Raw genomic sequence first — 19,730 nt, 5'->3', positions numbered from 1 at the left:
TTGCAATGTAATTTATTACTGTTTCTAATGTATTTATTCGTCTATAGTAGACAATCTACGGTGATTAATTTGTAGAAGATCGGTTTCTTGGTTATGCGCTCGGTCGACGTATAAATAAAATGGTAGTGTCTTCGTGCGTGTTCCTTTAACAATATTCAGTGTTAATAACACGAAACAAATATACGATAATACTAATAAAGCGAGTATAATTGTTCATTTCATTGATGTTACACTCGTAAACGTTACAACGCTTACATACATTAACTCGAAACGTTGAATATTGTATTAACACTTTCGACTTTCTTCATAAGTGTTAATCTTGCAGACTCAACAATAGGTTAACTGATTGAAGTATTAAGCTAATAAAAATACCGAATTTCTCATTCTAATAAGAGTAATTAATTGAATATTTATATTAAATAAGGATCGAGTTTTGATTTCTCTTTTGTCTTGGTTGACAGAAAAGTCAAGGCGCCATTACAAACATGATCAATTCTTATATGAAATTAATTCAATAATAGAACTTTAGCATTAAAATGTACCATATACGCTTCAATTATCGTATATGTAAATATATGTAATCTACCGTAAGAATTGCAACGTGTGAAATATATTTATCGATTTCGATATTGTTTATCGTTCGACTCTACTGAATTTATTTATTTAATACATTATTTAGTTTTAATTTCTAGTTTCTAGTTTTTGTTTTCTTTTTTTTTTACTTCGCAGACTCTATGGGAAAGTTATTTTCTAAGTCATAAAAAGTGAAAACATTTTAGGAAATGACGTAAAGTCGACTCCTTCTCGACACAAATTTCCAGATATTTATCACTAATCCTAATATTTATGGGAGAATATCACACATTTACGTTATCGGGGAGGACGACAGCTATCAATTTCTTCAACGATCGGCTCATGCGTACTCACCGCATGCTGGTATTCCCCCCTCCCTCTTCTTCTTCACTTTCCTAAAAGTAATTTGCAGTTTTCTCACTCTGGTTTTTTTTTTCTTCCAATAAACTATAAGGAGTGTTAAGTTTGAGATGTTAAAGTGAGTTCGAAATTACGTAAGCCAAACGGTGGTAGTGTCGGAATGCTCCATTCGTCTTATCGAAAAAGGGAACATTGGCCGATTGTGTGTTGTTGATAGAAATTCGTTTCCAAGGTCAATACGATGTTCTATAAGATGTTTGATAGTTCTTTCTACTCTCGATTTATAACTATTGTGGTCAATGGCAGAAAAGTCAAGAATTGTATTCACTTAAATAATCATGGAAGAGAGAGAGACATTCCAATTTTATATAAAGGGCTCAATTTATAGCTTTATGATCAAAAGCAATTGAGTTTTATTCGTTTCTTAAAAAAGCGATTTTTCCATCTCTCCCTTGAAACTTTCCTCCTCCTCTCATTATAACTCGAAAGGCAGGAAATAGTCTATTTTTATAATTTTATTTTTTTTTCTCTCTCTCTCTCTTTCTCTCTCTCCTGTTGAGATGTGGGTGGTCTAAAAATCTCAAAACAGCCTCTCCTTTCATTGAAAACTTTACGGAAAATTATGTACCTTTTATAAAATCTATATAAACTACTCTAAGTAGAAATCGCTTTTTAAACGAGATCTCTAGTGTTTAGAAATTTGTTTTGGTATTGAGCAAAACACGTGACGTCACTGAATGGTTACACACCACAGAATACGGAAACGTTTGAATAAAATTTCCGCATCGATTCAACTAATTCCGGTATTTTTCTTTCTATTACTAATTTACGCCCTTATGTTTTGTTATAATAAATAACAATTTATTTAATATTAACTACGTAAGAAACAAATAAAAAAAAAATAAAAAATGATAAGAAATAAGTGTTGTACTACACTACAAATCTAGACAATTTCCTAAGGCGTGGCAATTACGTGACGTAATAATTGTTTACAACTTCAGTTATCCAACACGTCACAATTTCAAAGGATGTATTGCAATTCGCTTGCTTAAATTACGTTTTACTCTTAAAATAATAATAATAAATTTATATACGATAAACTTTTTTTTTTCTTCTTCTTCTTCTTCTAGGAATTTGTTCTAATCATTGTTTTCGTTCTTAATTTCTGTTTCGTTCTATATTATTAAAGTCGTTTCGTAGATAACGATGTAAAAAAATAGGAGAAAGCGAGATGTTCAATGACGAGAGCGAGAAATATATATATATATATATAACAAGAGAAAGACAGACAGAGAGAAAAGGGGAGGGAAAGAAAAATATTAAACGGAAAACTTCCTATAAATGATGACGATATTTCCTGGATACACGACGTCATCTCTCTTCTACGTATTAACTTTTTATGGTTTACACCGCTTACGTGGTAACCTTGTAACCGCTACAACGGTAGTGACGTTATATGGATATGGTGTATTAGCGAAGGCGTCGTCGTCGTCGTCGTCGACAAACTAGAAATTTCCCGTCGCGCGCGACGCGTGGGCGCGATAAAGTTTAAGGTCGCGAGTAAAAATCGAAGCCGGAGAGAAAACGTAAGTTTAATTTTTATTTTATTGAGAAAAAATGTTTATACTGTATATATATATTTTTTTTTTCGTAAATTACACAATTTAAACGTTAAAAAAAACAAGTGTTAGAAAGTCGATTACGTTAGTTGATACTCGTCCTTGACGTCACGCATACGATTTAACTCAAGGTCGACTTAGGGAAAACCCAGTAGTGGTTTTTCTTATTATAGATTCATTTGGTTAGTATAAGCTTTCCCTTCACGTTCTGATTTCTCTTGATCTTCTCAAAGGTTAATACGGAGCGTGAAAAATCATTATAAAAGTTGTTACCGTTGTTTAACGATGGGAGCATTCAACTTTATTTCTTAAGTTTTGTTGATGCTGTCAGTCAGAATAAGTCTTTTCATAGTAAATTACGAAACGGTAGTGGAGAAAAGATTAATTAATCATTTTTCTCAACAGTTAAATAACTAGTTTGACCGTCATTACCGAGAGTAGATGCTTCGTAACATTTCCTTTTGAGTAATAATAATTACTAGCAAACAAATGCTTACGAATGTCCAAATTACAGCTGGATATAAAAATAAAAGTAGAGTTATAGAGCTATATATCTTTTTTTTATAGCTCTATTCAATTGGGTTTATTCTTTACTAGTAACATCTATTTATCGAATTAAACACGCTTAAGTCCTTCTAACCAAATATTTTCAAACCTGTCACGTGAGTAATTTCTTGCTCGAAGTATAGGAAATTTCTTCCAAGATTACTTTTCTTAGACAATTAAGGATGCACCAGAAAGAAATGAACTTTTTTGTGTGTGTGTGTGCTTCTAATTCATAGTTGTATAGATTACTTTTAATTGTTACTATTATCGATTGAATGTTATTACTGCGTTAGATTTATTGAAATGTTTTTAATAAGTAATTCTACAATATCTAAAACATTTTTAAAATTAGATTATTTAAAACTTTAAGAAATCTCTCTCTTATTTTGTATGTATACAGGAGACACCCCCTATAACACGGTAGATTATTCCGTGTTGTACGAGTCACTTAGATTTTACAAATACGTGTGTCGGGCTGTGAATGGCTTACGTATTTGTAAAATATAAGTGACTCGTACAACACGGAATTATCTACCGTGTTATAGGGGGTCTACTGTATTTACACAAAAAATTAAGCTAATTCTTATTCTTGTTTTAAATATTTTAATTGGTATTAATTAAATATATGATTCGATTATATTTAAAAAATGAAAAATTAATCATTATTTTATCCATTTATTATTAGACTATTATTATTATTATTATATCGTTACGCTTGTTTAAATTAAAGAAAATAGGCCTATATATATATATATATCCTAGACTTAAGTAACCTTGAAGCTAACAACAACAAGCAATTTAAGAATGTATGGCAAAATACTGATATACTATCGCGCAAATTCCACATTCATCTTAACTTGCAAAATTAAACTAAAGTTTAATAACATTTTACAACTAGTTTTTTAAATATATATATATATATATATTTCTATTTTAAATCGAATATCTATAAATATTTGTATTATTATTAGCGTTTTTCCGATATACTAACCTTTAAGTATTTCTATTACTTTCATTCCAATTTATGTTATTCCTGTGTAAAGAAGACTTTAGATAAAGACAAAAGTTTAATAAAATATTTTATAAAATTTGAAAGTTTAAGTTTAAAAATATATTGAATATCATTTTTTTTTAATCATTTTATAAATGTAGTAAACAAGCTATAACATCATTTCAAGGACAATATCAATGACCTGATAACAGATGTACAAATGTAGTCGAGTCAACATTACTTTTCGAATAGACTGATTTCGATATATTTTCAAGAAGAACTTTTGTATGTTTTTAAATTATCAAATTATTGGTTATTTGATACAGTTAAGTTTTTATTCTTCCTTTAAGAATTGCTTAACTTGGAAATATGACGATTGATTTATGCTGATCTTTTACTATCGAATGCAATTGAAAACAGTCTTTGAGGATTTGAAAAAAATAATAATTCGAATTTATTATTGGTTTCTTTATTTAGTAAAACGTTTCTTATAATCAAAAACCTGTATAAACCGGAATTAATAACAAGATATTGAAACCAATCTTTTATAAGAAAACATTTCACCTCAGAAAATTCTACCGAAGCAAATGTCTGACGTGAAAGGTTCTAATTCAAATTCACTTGGGTTTAATGAAAATATAATGCTTCACTTATTTCTTGAAGAATTTTAATACTATAATTAATAGTTTATTTCAATATCTATAATTATTAACGTGTTCTCGAATACTCGATACTAGTTAGTTACTAACTAATCCGTACTAAGCAAATTTGTAACACGTGTTTACCTTATTATCATTGTTTTCTGTAATTACATCGATCGTTTGTTCTCGGAAACTCATTCGATTTTGTCTCTACCCCCGTTTAATTCTATCAGTGACATTGTATCTAGTATGTCTCACGTAACCTTCATTTTTCGGACGAGGTTCGAAATCGTTCTCAGAATACATGCTTTACAAAATGACCGTTATATCCGGAGGCGATTTTACTTATTGGATACAAATACAAGTGGAAATTTGTCTACAGTAGAATGTTAATTATCATCTTTTCTGTTTTCCATTTTGGTATGGAACCTTTCTTTTGAAAGTTTTAGTTACCTTTTTTTTGGGGGGGAATATTGCATAATTTTACTTGGATTGTTCTATTTTAATGTCATTCTTTAGATAAAATCTATAATAAAATAGTTTAGAAACTACAGTCGACCTCCCTATAACACTGTTGATTTTTCTGCTTTATATGAATTCCATGTTGTACGAGTCACTTAGATTTTACAAATACGTGAGCTGTTCATAGCCCGGCACACGTATTTGTAAAATCTAAGTGATTCGTACAACATGGAATTCTTATAAAACGGAAAAATCAACAGTGTTATAGGGGGGTCGACTTGTATTATATCCAATTATTTTGTTAGAAAATTTATGTATATCTATATTACCTCTTTGGATTTTGATACTTGAAGTTTGTTCTATAATTTTAAGAAAAGAATAGATTTTAGTAAATTTCAGACGTTTTTTTAATTTAATTTTTCTTATACTAGGCACTAACACATAATGAATTGTATTCCTGTTCTCATCAAATGTAATAGATTCGGTTAGTGTTATTGAATGATGGAAATAATGGCACGAATGTACCCGGATTCGTACAAATTTATGCTATTTCTTTCGTAGTCATTCCAAGCTTTACTATTGAAGAATGTTTCATCTTTAAAAAGAAAAAAATAATAATAATACTGATTGTCAAGAGAGTTAACAAATAAAAAAATATATCCTGATAAACATAATAAATATACATAAACAAATAGCTGAATTATCAATATTTCAAATAAGAAAGAAAAAATAGACATTTAGATATGGAGGACTGTTACAATACAAATTCAATATCTGCTCTAGAACAAGAAAAAATCTTTTAAATTTAATTTATAACAATATGCCATTTTTCAAATTATGAATGCAAATATAGCAAGAATAATTCTGGAATGGAACATATATATATACACAAAGAATAAAAAACATGAACAAATAATTATTGAAATTATAAAAGTTAATTGCAGCATTGGATTGCAAATGGTAAATTCTGGTTCATTCTATATTTTATGAATTTTAATGTGTAATATCCATAACTTTTTATTATCAGAATATTTCAGAAATGTAATGTAAAATAGTTACTATCAATACTAATATAAGCAAATTTAATTATATAAATGAATATTATAAAGCATAACATATGCTTATTTAGAAAATTCAGTCAAATTAAATATCCATATATGATGATTGCAATGAAAAATATTTTATTTTATTCTAAAGTTACCAATCAAACATTATATTAAAGCAATATTTAAAAACTGTAAATTTTATTTAAAATTAAAATATAATTATTAACTTAAGCTCTATGAATTTAATACCTAAATAACATATTGAATTTTAAAAAATTTAAGTATTCTATTCATTTAAAAGTTTATATCTTAAATTATATTATTATTAATTTTAATTACCATGAATGCTTCAACAACACTAGAATTTCCATTTAAAGAACTTCCAACATCTGAATGTGGTCTTGGAGGTGGTTTTGTTTTGGGTGAAGATTCTGACGTAGAAGCTGCTCTTCTCCTAATTAGTGCTGGACTTTCTCCTAGTTGTGAATTCTTCANTTTTTTTTTTTTTTTTTTTTGCGCTAGAATTCATAACCAGAGTTGGCTTAGGAACTTATTGAAAAAATATATCTTTGGTTTTCGAAAGATCTTATAAAGTTGAGACATTTTTCGTTCAAAAAATACACCAATATATATATTTTTTTTTATTCCGAAAGCCGAAATAGGCTGGTTATATAGAATATGTTCAAAGTTATATCTTCGTATCCTATCTGTTCTCCTATAAAGAAGGTACTCGAGAGTGATGTCTGGTGAGAGAGAGAAAAAAAAAAAAACAGCGATGTTATCTCTTCAATACAGCAAGCATAAGTATATATATATATATATATATTGGCAAATTGCTAAAAGATAAAAACTATATCAATATATTGGAGAATATCCTAAATATGAAAATAATTACTGATAAAATATGTATCTTTTAATAGTAAAAAAGCCCAATTAGATTATCTGTATTTAGGCTAACTAATTTTTAATACGATTGCTATTAAATTTATCACGAAACTATAAATAAATAATCGAATTTTAATTAATTTGACTAGATTTTATTATTAGCTGTGTTTTCCTTGTGTATTTTATTTTATTCTACTAACATACTTTAAAATTTGAGCCCAATAAAAATATATATAGGCCTATATAGTCTATATAATCCTCTTTGAAAGAAGTATTGATATTTATTTTTGAATAAAAGTTCTTATATTATATTAAAAATACGATTATATACGACTTTATATAGTTCAACATACAATATATAAATTTTCAGAATGGTTAAGAGCTTATTAAATAGGATTGGATACCTGTTACACAAGTGGTATGAAAGAAATTTTTATAATGAAAACCACCTGAAAATATAACAATATATTTTAATATATTCCATTTTTATTATTTTGTATCATTTTATTTTTTTAAATTTAGTTTTTACATAAATATTATTACATTTTCTACTTTTTCTATTTTAATATCGTGTTAAGATATCAATTATTAAACTGTTAAAATAAATGTACAGACATACGAACCGATCTCTTTCTTTTGTCTTTTGAAAGCTAAAAAAAAAATGAATTTTTTAGCTTTAAAAATAAGATATTTCGAATAGTTCTTTATGCAAATTATGAAAAATCGTATTTCAAATGATCCTACGTTATTTTGAATTGACAAGCTAAGCTAAAGAAAGACATTGTTATACAAAGAAGTTAGGAAGCTAAGAAGCTACAAACGTGTTATTCAACTACTCTGGTGTTTTCTATAATGCATATTGTGTAGTAAAATACATCAATATCATAAGATTACACGATGCACTATTTGAAGTTATTGTGCACCGGAATAAATAAATAAATAAATAAAAAAGAAATACTTTGTTTTCAATTTATAAAACCCGCTTAATGTCTAGAAAATCTTTAACGTTGTTGAATATTTTAGTTACGAAAAGATTGGCACTATAAAGGCCATTTAAATTATAAATTAAGTATAGTTTAAAAAGAAAAAAATACCATTTAAAATGGCTCTTATCTTAAAAAAAAAAAAAAAGGTTAAATAATTGTTACAAAATACTTAATTACAATGATTAATGTTTAATATTTCATCTTCAGATAAATAATTTTTGATTTANTTATAAAACCCGCTTAATGTCTAGAAAATCTTTAACGTTGTTGAATATTTTAGTTACGAAAAGATTGGCACTATAAAGGCCATTTAAATTATAAATTAAGTATAGTTTAAAAAGAAAAAAATACCATTTAGAATGGCTCTTATCTTAAAAAAAAAAAAAAGGTTAAATAATTGTTACAAAATACTTAATTACAATGATTAATGTTTAATATTTCATCTTCAGATAAATAATTTTTGATTTACTAAATTTATTTTAAGGTATGCTCTAAGGCATAAAGAAAATCATTTCTCTTAAATTACATCTTAATATTGTTTTAGAATTTGATTTGCTGCAGTCGTGTGTTTGTTCACAAAATGTGCATCCAGCAACGACCTTCGACACTTCTCATCTTTATCAAATATCCGTATTTATATAAATTCTCAAGTCAATGGCCACGTGTTTATTTAAAAAATAATTGAAATACATTTTCTCATTTAAAAAAGTTATATTTTAGTTCTAAATTGCGTATTATTTAAACCTGTATAAGTTACAAGACCGAATTAAGTATATATATATATATATATTTTTTTTTAAACAGAACTTAATTTACAGATGTAGAAGTTTGGTGAGAATCTATGGAAATTAAAGTTTGCCGACCTGTGGTATAGTCGAATTCAAAAACATTTGCCAGGCTATCACGACATCGGTTAGGTATAAAACTATTTATAGTCGCAATGCAGAATGGCCTGGTTAATCAGTGGTGAATTGAAAAAAAGTGCTTTTGACCTTGCAAGTATGATAATCTGTTTACCACTTCTAGAAATTAAGACTGTACTAGATATACTTTATATGCAAATTATATAACTTTAAATTAATTACTAACTATATTAGAACGTTATTTATTCCGTTTCGATATCACTTAACCAAGCTTAGAATGTTTAAATTCGCGACGTATCGATTGGTTAAGTGTCTGTTTTCAGAAGTTAACCAATCAAATTCCACTTTCTCAAATTCTAGATAAATTTTTGTATATTTCTAATTCTTTGTATAAATTAATAAGAGAAATAGGAGGGAAGGAAAGAGTTATAATAATAATAATTCATAATACTTTAATTATCCGTCTTATCTGATTTATTTTCTATATATATATATATATTCTATAGCGAGGAAGCTCTTTAATCGTCTTATATCCGACAACGTGTTTGAACATCATTCAATGATGATTTTACGATAGATAAAAGGTTACATTAAATTATCTTTTAATTGCTAACACACGAATGTAGTAGCTCGTCTAGATTTCCATTTATTGGGCATTCATTCTTTTATAAATAATCTCATGATAATATCTAATGTTAAATGACGATACCAACTTATCTGAGACAGATTTAATATCTAGTCAAATACGTATAGCTCTTTAGATAAAGTTCTACTCCTACACTAAACCCTTATATTCATCTGTAGGATACAATTACAAATCTCCACTTAAACGACATAAGTTATAATTTACTACGTTTATTTAATTTTAAATCAAGAGAGAGTAATTTACGTGAATCGAATGTATTGTCGAAATTTCCTCAAATATCAATTTGTAGAAACGATAGCTCTGTCCATACTTTCTAAGAAAATAGCCGAACGTACTCTATTCTAGGAACTCTCGCCTTATGGAGAATGCTCAGACTCGATGCTGGAGGACGACGAACTTCCACAGAACTTAACTTATTTCAGTTTTATCACATATTTCTTTTTATAAAGATATCCGAGCTTCTTTAAAGTAAACAACTCGGGAGTCACCTTTTCTATTCTACATCGCTTTTATCGTTCGATCTTGTTTAATTATCTGTCTGTCTTTTTGCCACGTTTATCATTACCTCGATATAAGTCGAAGTATAATGATAAACGTGGTAAAAAGAAGTTAAAAAAAAAAAAAAAAAGATTCTTGAGAGGACGTTCACACGATGAAAAATCAGAAACGTCCGCTAATTGTTAAAAACTTTTAAGTTGGAGAGCGACACGCCAGGAAAATCTGCATATGGTTGTTGCTATTATAGGAAACGTAAATCAATTACGGCATTAACAGTTAATGATGCTACAGGTTGTTTTATTTTTTGAGGGTTTATTATCGTTTTCTATCTTTTTTTTTTTCGAGAGTTTAGACGATCTTCTCTTCGGAGCGATAAACAACTGTCAGTCAAGCGTGTCCATTATAAACGTAAGCCGTGACATCACTAAACGTCATGCGCAATATCCCCGGTAAACGAAGGCGACGCAGCGAGCAGATGACAGTCAGTTGCTAGGCAGACGGCGAGTAGTCGAGACGTGTGTCGGACGTCGGCTCGGTTTTTTTCACTTCTAACCAATAAAAAAATACACCGGAAGTTCGGTTAAAGTGTTAATTGTGCATTGTTGGATTACCAGCACCTTTTAGGTGCACGCGGATAGCAGAAAAGTGTTTTCGATAAGAAACCAAGTCAAATAACAATAATAAGCATTACGTCTGCATCGTTACGTCCTGTCGGCTATTTAGGACAGCTCCGAAGAAGTAGAACTTTTAAGGAGAGAGAGAGAGAGAATTAAAAAAAAATACGTCTTCAGTCTGGTTTTGGGGCGGTAAGTTATGTTATTTTATTATTTAATCGATTTCCTAAACGATTTTGGCAGGTTCGATTTCTGTCTCGAAAAGGTCTGCCAACGTCACGCGGGTCTTGATTTACGCTAACGGATAATAGAAGACAAGTCAAATATCCCGCGGGTTAAAACCTACATACCTAATGATATTTAAGAGACGTGCATACTGTAATCGACCGTATACATAAAATTAGAACCGTGTGCATCATTCGAGTCATTGACTCGTACGATATCGAGAGAAAGAGAGAGAGTTTGTGCAACTTTCTAATTATAAAATTTAATTTAACTTTTTCTTTTTCCGTCCATTCGTGCTTTGTTTTGGCGCGAGTATTGGTTATCAGCTTTTAGGTATTAATTCGTCGAAGAGATACAGTAGCGAGTTGCATTATGGTTGACCTTTGAACCCGAGAAGCATGACGATAGAACGATTCACCAACCCCCGCTGTGGACTTTGTCAACAAGATAATGGGTTAACAGGATTTGGTTCGACTTGAAGGTTCTGTCCGTGCTTCACTTACAGTTAACTTGTCATACGATACGAATTCGTAAATTGCTTTCGTAGTGGTAGTTAGAGCGTTTTTTTTTTTTTAAATATTTATCTCGATAAGGTAATCTAATGTCTTTGACGTGTTACGATCAGGCGTTGAACTTTTGCAAAAATCGCTGCGACTTGTCCGTCGCTTTGCATATTAGGAATCTTTATTGTTGTGCGTATGTATTACCGTGTATATTACCTGCTTTCCATTGTTATACTACTGCAACTGTACTACATTTAGCAGTAGGATTGGAATCAAGCCAAATAATATCGGTGATCGTGTCAGACGATGAGCTTAAATCAATTGGATTCCTGCGAGGCTTTTGGTGGCCGAAAAAGGGATATTAACCCTCCTGTTTCGAGTCTGGTCGTTTTCGACGTGTTTACGTCTGGTGCTAATCGCAAATGCTTCTTTTTTTTTCCTCCTTTTACCCCGTGCTACGTGCCCGGTTGCCTCTGCGCTATGGCGCCTCTCCAATCTTTGCGCCCATTCTGGTCATCCGCAAAATCCGAATGGATATCCGCCGGTTCGGTAGTTGAACAAACTCGTTTTTAGCGTCGGAAACAAACGATGACCTTCTAAGCTTAACCGCCCCGCTACCATCCATCGATTATTTGCGAGCGACCTCCAGCAGAGTAAGAACTCCCAACCATTTGACTGAAGCAAATTGACAGCAAAATAAGCATGTTTTGCAACCGTCTCTAGCATTGATTTTGCGAGTCGTGTGTTGTTCGGTTGCAGTTTTCGTACAGAAACGAATAAGATCGGCGGCAATTAAAACAAAACCGGGAGGCCTCGAGAGGTGGTCGATAAATTTTTGACTACTCTATGATACGTAATGGTTACTCCTCCGTTAATCGGACTCCGATTGGTGAGGGAATATTGCCGATTTAATGCTTCTTTGCCGTGTCTTAAATGTGATACGCTCTATGCACACTACTAATTAATAACAAAACTGAATGCGATGGAACTCTGCCAAATCCAGCCTCGATATGTGTATATGTGTTTGTTCATTATAAGTTATTTCGGTTGTGTGTATTTTTCTATACGTAGCGCGGTATTAAATTTATATAGATGTAACAAAGTTTGATTTATTTGTTTAGATTGACGAGAGATAATAAGCTACCTACTTGTTTGTAACCGCGTGTGTAGTTATTTATTTTATGAAGCGGTAAACAGAGTCGGAAGTGGCGATTAGTCGCTAGTCCCTCCGCCTTCTGTCACGTGGTTGTGGAATGTGGCGCGTGCAGTGCGGCTTACCGTCCGCTTGAATTTGGCCAACATTCTTTACTCGTCCGTTCCCTTCCCCTCGGCAGTCGGATAATTTCCTCTTTCTCCACACGGAATCGCGCTACTTGTTTGCAAGACGCTCCGACCCCTTGTTATGCTATGTGTGGTTCCCATCCTCGCGACAGACGAACCGAATCGATAATCTGACTTCCCCGTGAGGGGAAAATTTACAACATATACAGAGGGCGTCCCGTTTTACTTCCATTGCTAGATAGAGGCTGCGAGTCTGCACCTGCGGACCCACTGTGGGAGGCGACCAACTTCCATTCTCCCCCATTCCTGCTGGTTCAATAGTTGCGTCCTGACCTGCCTGCCCAGCTGCACTCCGGTTTTGGCTGGGACTCTTCGAAATCGTTAGCGTTTTGTCGTCGTCGTATTTATTATTAAGACAATTATCTTATGGCAATGCGTAATGGCACTGCATTCTTATCCTTCTCGTGTCCGACCACTTTTATCACTTTCCCTCATTTTATTGCATTAATCTCGCCGTTGTTGAATTTCAGACGATGACGCATTCGTGGGCGTCGTGTGCACCACTGACGATGACGATGGGTAATTATATCTGGGTCACTTTCTTCGACTCCAAGACAATGAATCACACCAGATTCGCCATCGTTTAGCCCTGTCTGGGTTCACCGTTTTCCCCCGTTAACCCCTCCAGCGTTGAAAGTGAAAGAAAATAGGTATGTGCCACGACTAACCCGACAACCAAATAAGTTTATCTATTCGGCGACGAACTTAGTACATACTTTAATTGCTTTCAGCACCGAGACCGGATCGTTAGAATAATAAGATTATCCCGTATTCATTGTCCGATAATGATCCCATTGTTATAGCTTTTCTTAATATTTTATAAGGTTATGAATTAAATTAGATGTTTCGCCACGAGGTTGGCAAAACGGTTATGCTCCGCCGCTTTTGCTATAGGCTATGCATTTTTTTTTTAAACAGTAATACAGGAAACAGAATCTGTCGTACAGTAGGTGACGCAGCAGCTGGTAGAATGGTGCAGGTGAGCATTGTTTATAAATTCGGCACGTAGATGGGACTTTTAGTCTAAACTACGCCTATGATTCTCGAAATATATTTATTTATATCCACTAATTTCTAAACGAGTTTGTTGAAATATAAATGCTAATTAGCAGAATTACTGTGTTTTACTCTCAAAAGACGTGTAATTTCTTTTGTATCGATTCGTATTGTCCTTCCATTGTTGCTCCGTGTACTGTACTTTTGTTTATAGTTATACATTGGTTCTCATTATAAATAATCTATACGTTAAACGTTTATAACTTGATGTTTATTATAAATTTTTCTATTTATAGTTTGCATTTTGTGCATAAACAGAAAGGTTTTATTAAAAGAAAAATACAATAAATTGATCGTTTTATTTTGTAGAGAAAGTTTTTATAAAAATTCCGTTATTGGAAAATGATCACGAAATGACCCAATGACTTTCTCTAAAGAATGTCAACGCTTGTAATAGTGACAAGTGACCTACTGCCCTACACTCCCATCTACTTACGGTGGACATTACCATGGAATTCCCTCAAACTCGTTTGAATATATTGCAATCCTTCAACTCCTGGCGTATTCCACGTCTGTTTTTTTAAATATTTTTCTTGAAAAATTCCCATTTTTTTACTTATTTCTGAACGTGATCACTCTTTTCAGTTTACCTGCGTTATTTAGGACACTATTGCAAAGCGTATTGTTACACGAATTCGTATATAGGCCAATGTCTTGTTAGAAACAGGGACACGTAACAGTAAGTTAAGTAATAGCCAGATGAATGTGACCCACAAAACTCTGGCCCACATCCTCTCTCTCTCTCTCTCTCTCCCTCCCCTCGTATCTAGTTACAAAATTTCCGCGTTTCGTTTCGTTCGCTTTTACCAAAGCATATCGCGTAATATCTACAGTACAGTACATCTACGAAGTGCATCCTTCCTGTCTTATTCCCTAAATTATCTTTCGCACCGATCTGTTTATTAGGAGAGTTAATATAATATAGAAAAGTTAAGATAAATGCTTAACGAGACACCACAATGTCTACCTGTTTCTTTTCTAAATGCAAAGAGCAAGATACTAGAATTTTTAAAATATATGAAAACATCATACGGAAAAACTGTAATATAGAAATTATTTAATTAAATAGTAAAAACTAACTGCAAGATAATATATATAGATGTTATAATGATTTCGAAAAATTAAATAAATAAAGAAAAAAACACTTGTAAAAGTAAGAAAAACAGAAAGAATTATTATCCAGATCAGACAAGAGGCATTAGAAATCCATAAACAACCGCCGAATTCCTTAGAAAGGGCAACGCCAGAAAGGTATTTATCAAAGTTGAAACGAAGCATCAGGAATATAGAAAAATATAAGAGATAAGGCATTCGTCCCGGCTCGATCAACAGGAATTTTAAAAAGTGGGACAGCGGGCATTCAGAAAAAAAAAAAGCAAATAAGTCCACGCGATAAAGACAAAGGCTCAATTTAAGGCAGAGAAAATAAAGGTAGCGTTAAATTAATGCCCGAACTTCGCGACGAACTGCGAGTGCAAAGAACGAACAATGGCCGACGGAGAGACGAGCAAAAGGGGAGAGAAAGAGATGAATGGGGGGCAATAGCCTACTCTGCCCGGTCGTGTCACTGAACTAGCTGCCATTGGACCCGGTAGTGTCTACGGGACCCGTCAAGGTCGCTCTCCAAATTTATTCGCTCCATGCCTTCGTCTCACTTGGCCGAAGATCGAATAATAAATTCTCTCGAATTAATAATCCCTACTCGACGATTAAATAGCGTTAATAGCACGCTTAGTAGGATTGTTAACCGGTACTGCCAATCCAGACTTTAACCTGCTAATCTGGCAACAGATCTTTAACTCGCTTTAGATCTATCCATTTCCTAAAATTAATAGACTACTTTCTATATTTATAGAAAGAGAATAGTCGAGAATTGTAAACAGGAATTTAGCGAAAATACTTTGCGCAATACAGCTCTAGTAAGTAAGACGAAAACAAATTTTTGAACTTTGCACTAAATAAAAACGTAGTATGACTGAAGAAGATTTTTAAAAAAATAATAATAATAACGTTTTTAATCATTTTTACTACCAAATTTATACAGCCTAAATACATATGTAGAGTTTAGAAAACGATTTCGATGGTAAAATGAATAAATATTTTGATTAAAAAGAGGATATTTCATCATTATTACAAAATAGTGTCAAGTATAATTAATTCGATCTCTTTGATTTTTATCTATTTTCATCACTTGTACATGTTTATTAATTTATCGAGTGAGATGAAATACGATCTATTTTATTCATTATTGTCATTCTTTCGTTCTTGTAGATTCCCATGGTGGCTTAATGTAATGTCCCCGTTAACCCGGGCCAGCTCGAAACAAATACAAATGCCTTGTTGCGATCTCGACGTGGACGGAGTGGAGCGCGAATCGGCCATGTTGACGGCTCTTTTCGATCCCACGGAATGGCCACCCCTTTTGAGTCTGATGGACAGCAGTAACGGCAACACCACCACTTCCATCACCACCACCGTCACAACCTCCACCACCACCACCACCAATTCAAACTCGGCCATTACGTCTTCAGGTAAGTTATTTTAACACTGGTAAATCTGGCATAAAACCAGATTTTCGTTCAGGGTTATTTACCCTCCCCCTCCTTCGTAGAGTGCTTTACTTTTAACTAAAAATGTCTCTCTTTCTCTTGGTCCCAAAACAGGAGCCGAGAAAAGAAAACAAACAGAAAACGCCATCGAGAACTGGTGCAAAAGGCCGAAGATCGAAACAGATTTAACGGTATCCGGCGAAGAAGTGGTGAAAAAGAAGAAAGGAAAGAAGAAAGACGAGAGGAGAAAACTTTTGAAAATTTCGGTGAATAAACTGCGTAATATCGACGACGCCGAAACGTTTCTGCGTCGATCCGTCCTTATACACAATACCGTTCGACGTTTGCAAAGGGAGATGGAACAAGAACGTTCGGGAGATCCATGGGAAGACGAAGAACCGTACGGTGTCAGCGAGAACGTGCTGCAGATCACCATAGGAGAATCGAAATGTGACACTAGGCCTCAGAGCCAACAGACGGATTGTGCGGGGAGTCAATGCGCCACGCAGTACAGGACTACTCAAGGAAACGGACATCAGGGGGAATCCGTCTTCGATTCCGTCGTTTATCACAGCCTTTTAGTGTCGTTGGAATCGTAAGCCACTACTCGTACATACGTCGACTGTTCCAAGTGTGCCAACATGGGAAAGAAACACACACAGAAAAAGAACTGTGATAACAGCTCCCCTCTCCTCGCCTTTTTCTTGGCAGCCGGGAAGGACCCACTGTACATAATTCACCGAGGGGAACGCGTTTCTCTAAAACTGTACATTTCTTGTATATTTGGAAAATATCCAGTTTACATTTATTGTATTTCCACGGATTTCACTTCTGGTGGTTTTTCGAAATGGCTCCGTATCATCTTTTTCCTACTTAAAATATTTAGATGTACTTAAGTACCCCCTTCTGCCTAGAGAGAAAAAAAAAGAGGAAAACTTAATTATTATTTGCCATTTCTATATACATAAATAAATAAATATATATATATATATAAATATATATAATTATTATTAATTCATCTTTCTGATTCGTGACTGTGACGTGATGTTTATTATGTATAGCTGCTACATATTTTCTTAAATAAATTATTGTGCAGCATGACCGAAATGGGCCTCCTCTCCTTTTATTTTCACCACATTTATGTATAATTTGATTGGCATAGAAATGAACTTTTATATGGCTTTTTTACTTTTTTCCTATTATTGCCAGCAAATCCTCAAGGTCGACTACTCTAGTGATTCCTAACCACACCATTTCTTAAGTGTTTTATTATTATTATTTTTGTATTTAAATTAATAACTTTATAATCTTTATTTCATCCATTTTTTTCTCTCCTAATTCTTATAAAAAAATTTTATTTCGAGCAAGCGATTAAAAATTATACACGTTTTACATTTCGGAATGGTGACCAAAAATGGCGTCCTTGATGATTTACCAGATTTCCCTTTAACCTGTTTAGCAAAAAAAAAAAAAAAAAAAAGGTTAAACGTGATTACAAGAATTCTCGGCTAGAAAAATACACTAGTTTTGTATCGGTTTAAAATATGTTTAACTCCTCTTCTCAGCCATTAAGCTTAGAAACTAAGTCGAAAAAAGGGGGAGGAGAAGAATGATAAAACCCGTTCGTCTTGGATTTCGATAGAGTTGGCAAACATCACTTCGTAGTTAAGGGATTTCCGGTCAGACAGCACGCGCCCTGTCATGCCAGGACGAACCAATTGGAGACGTCCAAAGCGCAACAGGCGTCCGACGTCCGTTGACTCGTTTGCCGAGTTTCAGCGGAAGTCTGAGGGTGCCATTGTGCTGCTTCGACCGGATGCGTGAGGAGATAACAGGAAATATTCCGATGAATGAATCTTAAAAAAAAAATCAAATTGAATCTCGAGTTTCCTAAAATTCATTCGGAGATTCTCCGATTTTTCTTTTAAATAATAATAAAAAAATAATAATAATAATACGTACGAAATTTTCGTGGTAATGTTTAAATGAAATTTATAGCTAATATAATTAAAATTTTTTTAAATAAAAATTTTAACGAAAATATCAGATTTTCGGGCTTTAAAAAGATGTCCGACTATTATTGTGTTTTTTTATTAATTCAATTGTTTCTCGATTACAATTTCTTGTATGTCTACGTGCCTTTTTAAACTCTTTTATACGAAATTAGAACACGTTTAAACGTTGAAAAATTCAAAAAAAATTCCATCTTATTGGTGAAGAAATTGACACGAAATTGTTTTGTAACTTTTCTGCATAACCTTGAAACACACGCTTAACACACAAATTAACACCAGATGAGCCCATTACTATTGTTGTTCACGGATTCTTATAATACTTAAATAAACTCGAAATATTTAAGTATTTTTAAATAAAGTTAATTCTATCGTATTTCGTTTCGTTTAATTTATACATTAATTTTTATTTTGCAACAATTGATACACAGAATTAAAGGTGTAATGAGAGATTTTTTTTATATACTATTTTCACTTTAATAAAAGAAATTGCTGGTGGAAAAATTTTGCATAAGAATAAAGAGAAACAGAAAGGTTTAATATAAAGTGTAAAAAGTGTTAAAGGTTGTAGATTAACTTTAAAAACGGGCGAGTTCCGGGACCTTCGGTGACGTTAAACCTCCCAAACAGGTTTTGCACCTTCCTCCACCGTTCCCCCTCCTCCACCACTCGACGCAAAGCTTCCACCAACCTTATTTAAACTCACCCAAGCTAGACCAAAATACCACACCGAACCAGTGAACACACTGAAGTTTAAATGAAGTTTCTCGACCTTCCGCTCAGCCCTTAAAAAATAAAAATAAAAAAATTAATATCTTCCTAATACGTTTGCCATATGTTCTAATTCTTTATAATTATTATCTTCCCTCGTAACGATGCTATTTCTTCACTTTTCAAATTTTTATCTGATTCGTCTGTAGATAAGAAACGAGGTCAAAATGCTATCATTGTGTTAGATCATTTTTCGTTAATTATCAAACTTGTTGATTATTTGAATAGTAGTAGATTCTTTTTTTTTATTATTATATTATTATTAAATACCGTTTGATAATAGTCTAACTCCCAATTTATCCCCACTAATCTAATGATCCTTTATTGATCTTCGTTATCTTCAAGTGGTGAATGCCTCCTATTGAAAAATCCCTATAGGGGTGGGTTGTGCGTGCGGTCATTTTATGAAGCTAGTTTTTCGCTAATTGCATGCAATTTTCCATCTAGGGAATAGAAATTTGGACAAATTACATCATCTCGTCTTTCAATATTAAAATATTTATCTTAAAATTATATATATATTTTAAGACTTCTCGTATCAAC

The 19,730-nt window shown here is 32.5% G+C and overlaps 1 protein-coding gene across 5 annotated transcripts; it reads left to right on the top strand.

Moving 5' to 3' along the window:
- The first annotated feature begins 2,379 nt into the window (after positions 1-2,379).
- Positions 2,380-17,511, top strand: LOC111622223. 5 transcript variants are annotated; one of them, XM_023364584.1, is made up of 3 exons: positions 2,380-2,519; positions 16,127-16,386; positions 16,519-17,511. In XM_023364584.1, exons 2-3 carry the CDS (start codon positions 16,149-16,151, stop codon positions 17,001-17,003), a joined length of 723 nt encoding a protein of 240 aa, XP_023220352.1. In that variant the 5' UTR covers positions 2,380-2,519; positions 16,127-16,148; the 3' UTR covers positions 17,004-17,511. The 5 variants fall into 5 exon arrangements, with proteins under 5 accessions (XP_023220352.1, XP_023220370.1, XP_023220346.1 ...); XM_023364602.1 differs by lacking the exon at positions 2,380-2,519 and adding an exon at positions 9,084-9,108; XM_023364578.1 differs by lacking the exon at positions 2,380-2,519 and adding an exon at positions 10,491-10,922.
- Positions 17,512-19,730: the final 2,219 nt, after the last annotated feature.

Source organism: Centruroides sculpturatus, unplaced genomic scaffold (genome assembly GCF_000671375.1).
Source record: "Centruroides sculpturatus isolate CEXI.00-Female unplaced genomic scaffold, Cexi_2.0 scaffold14, whole genome shotgun sequence".
In the NCBI taxonomy this organism is placed as follows: Eukaryota; Metazoa; Arthropoda; class Arachnida; order Scorpiones; family Buthidae; genus Centruroides; species Centruroides sculpturatus.
This window is presented reverse-complemented; position numbering and strand designations above follow the sequence as displayed.

Bases quoted from the DNA above. Each gene is read 5' to 3' on its own strand.
- LOC111622223 (XM_023364584.1), top strand. From the start codon at position 16,149: ATGTCCCCGTTAACCCGGGCCAGCTCGAAACAAATACAAATGCCTTGT. The intron at 16,387-16,518 runs GTAAGTTATTTT...GTCCCAAAACAG, and splicing joins CTCGGCCATTACGTCTTCAG to GAGCCGAGAAAAGAAAACAA.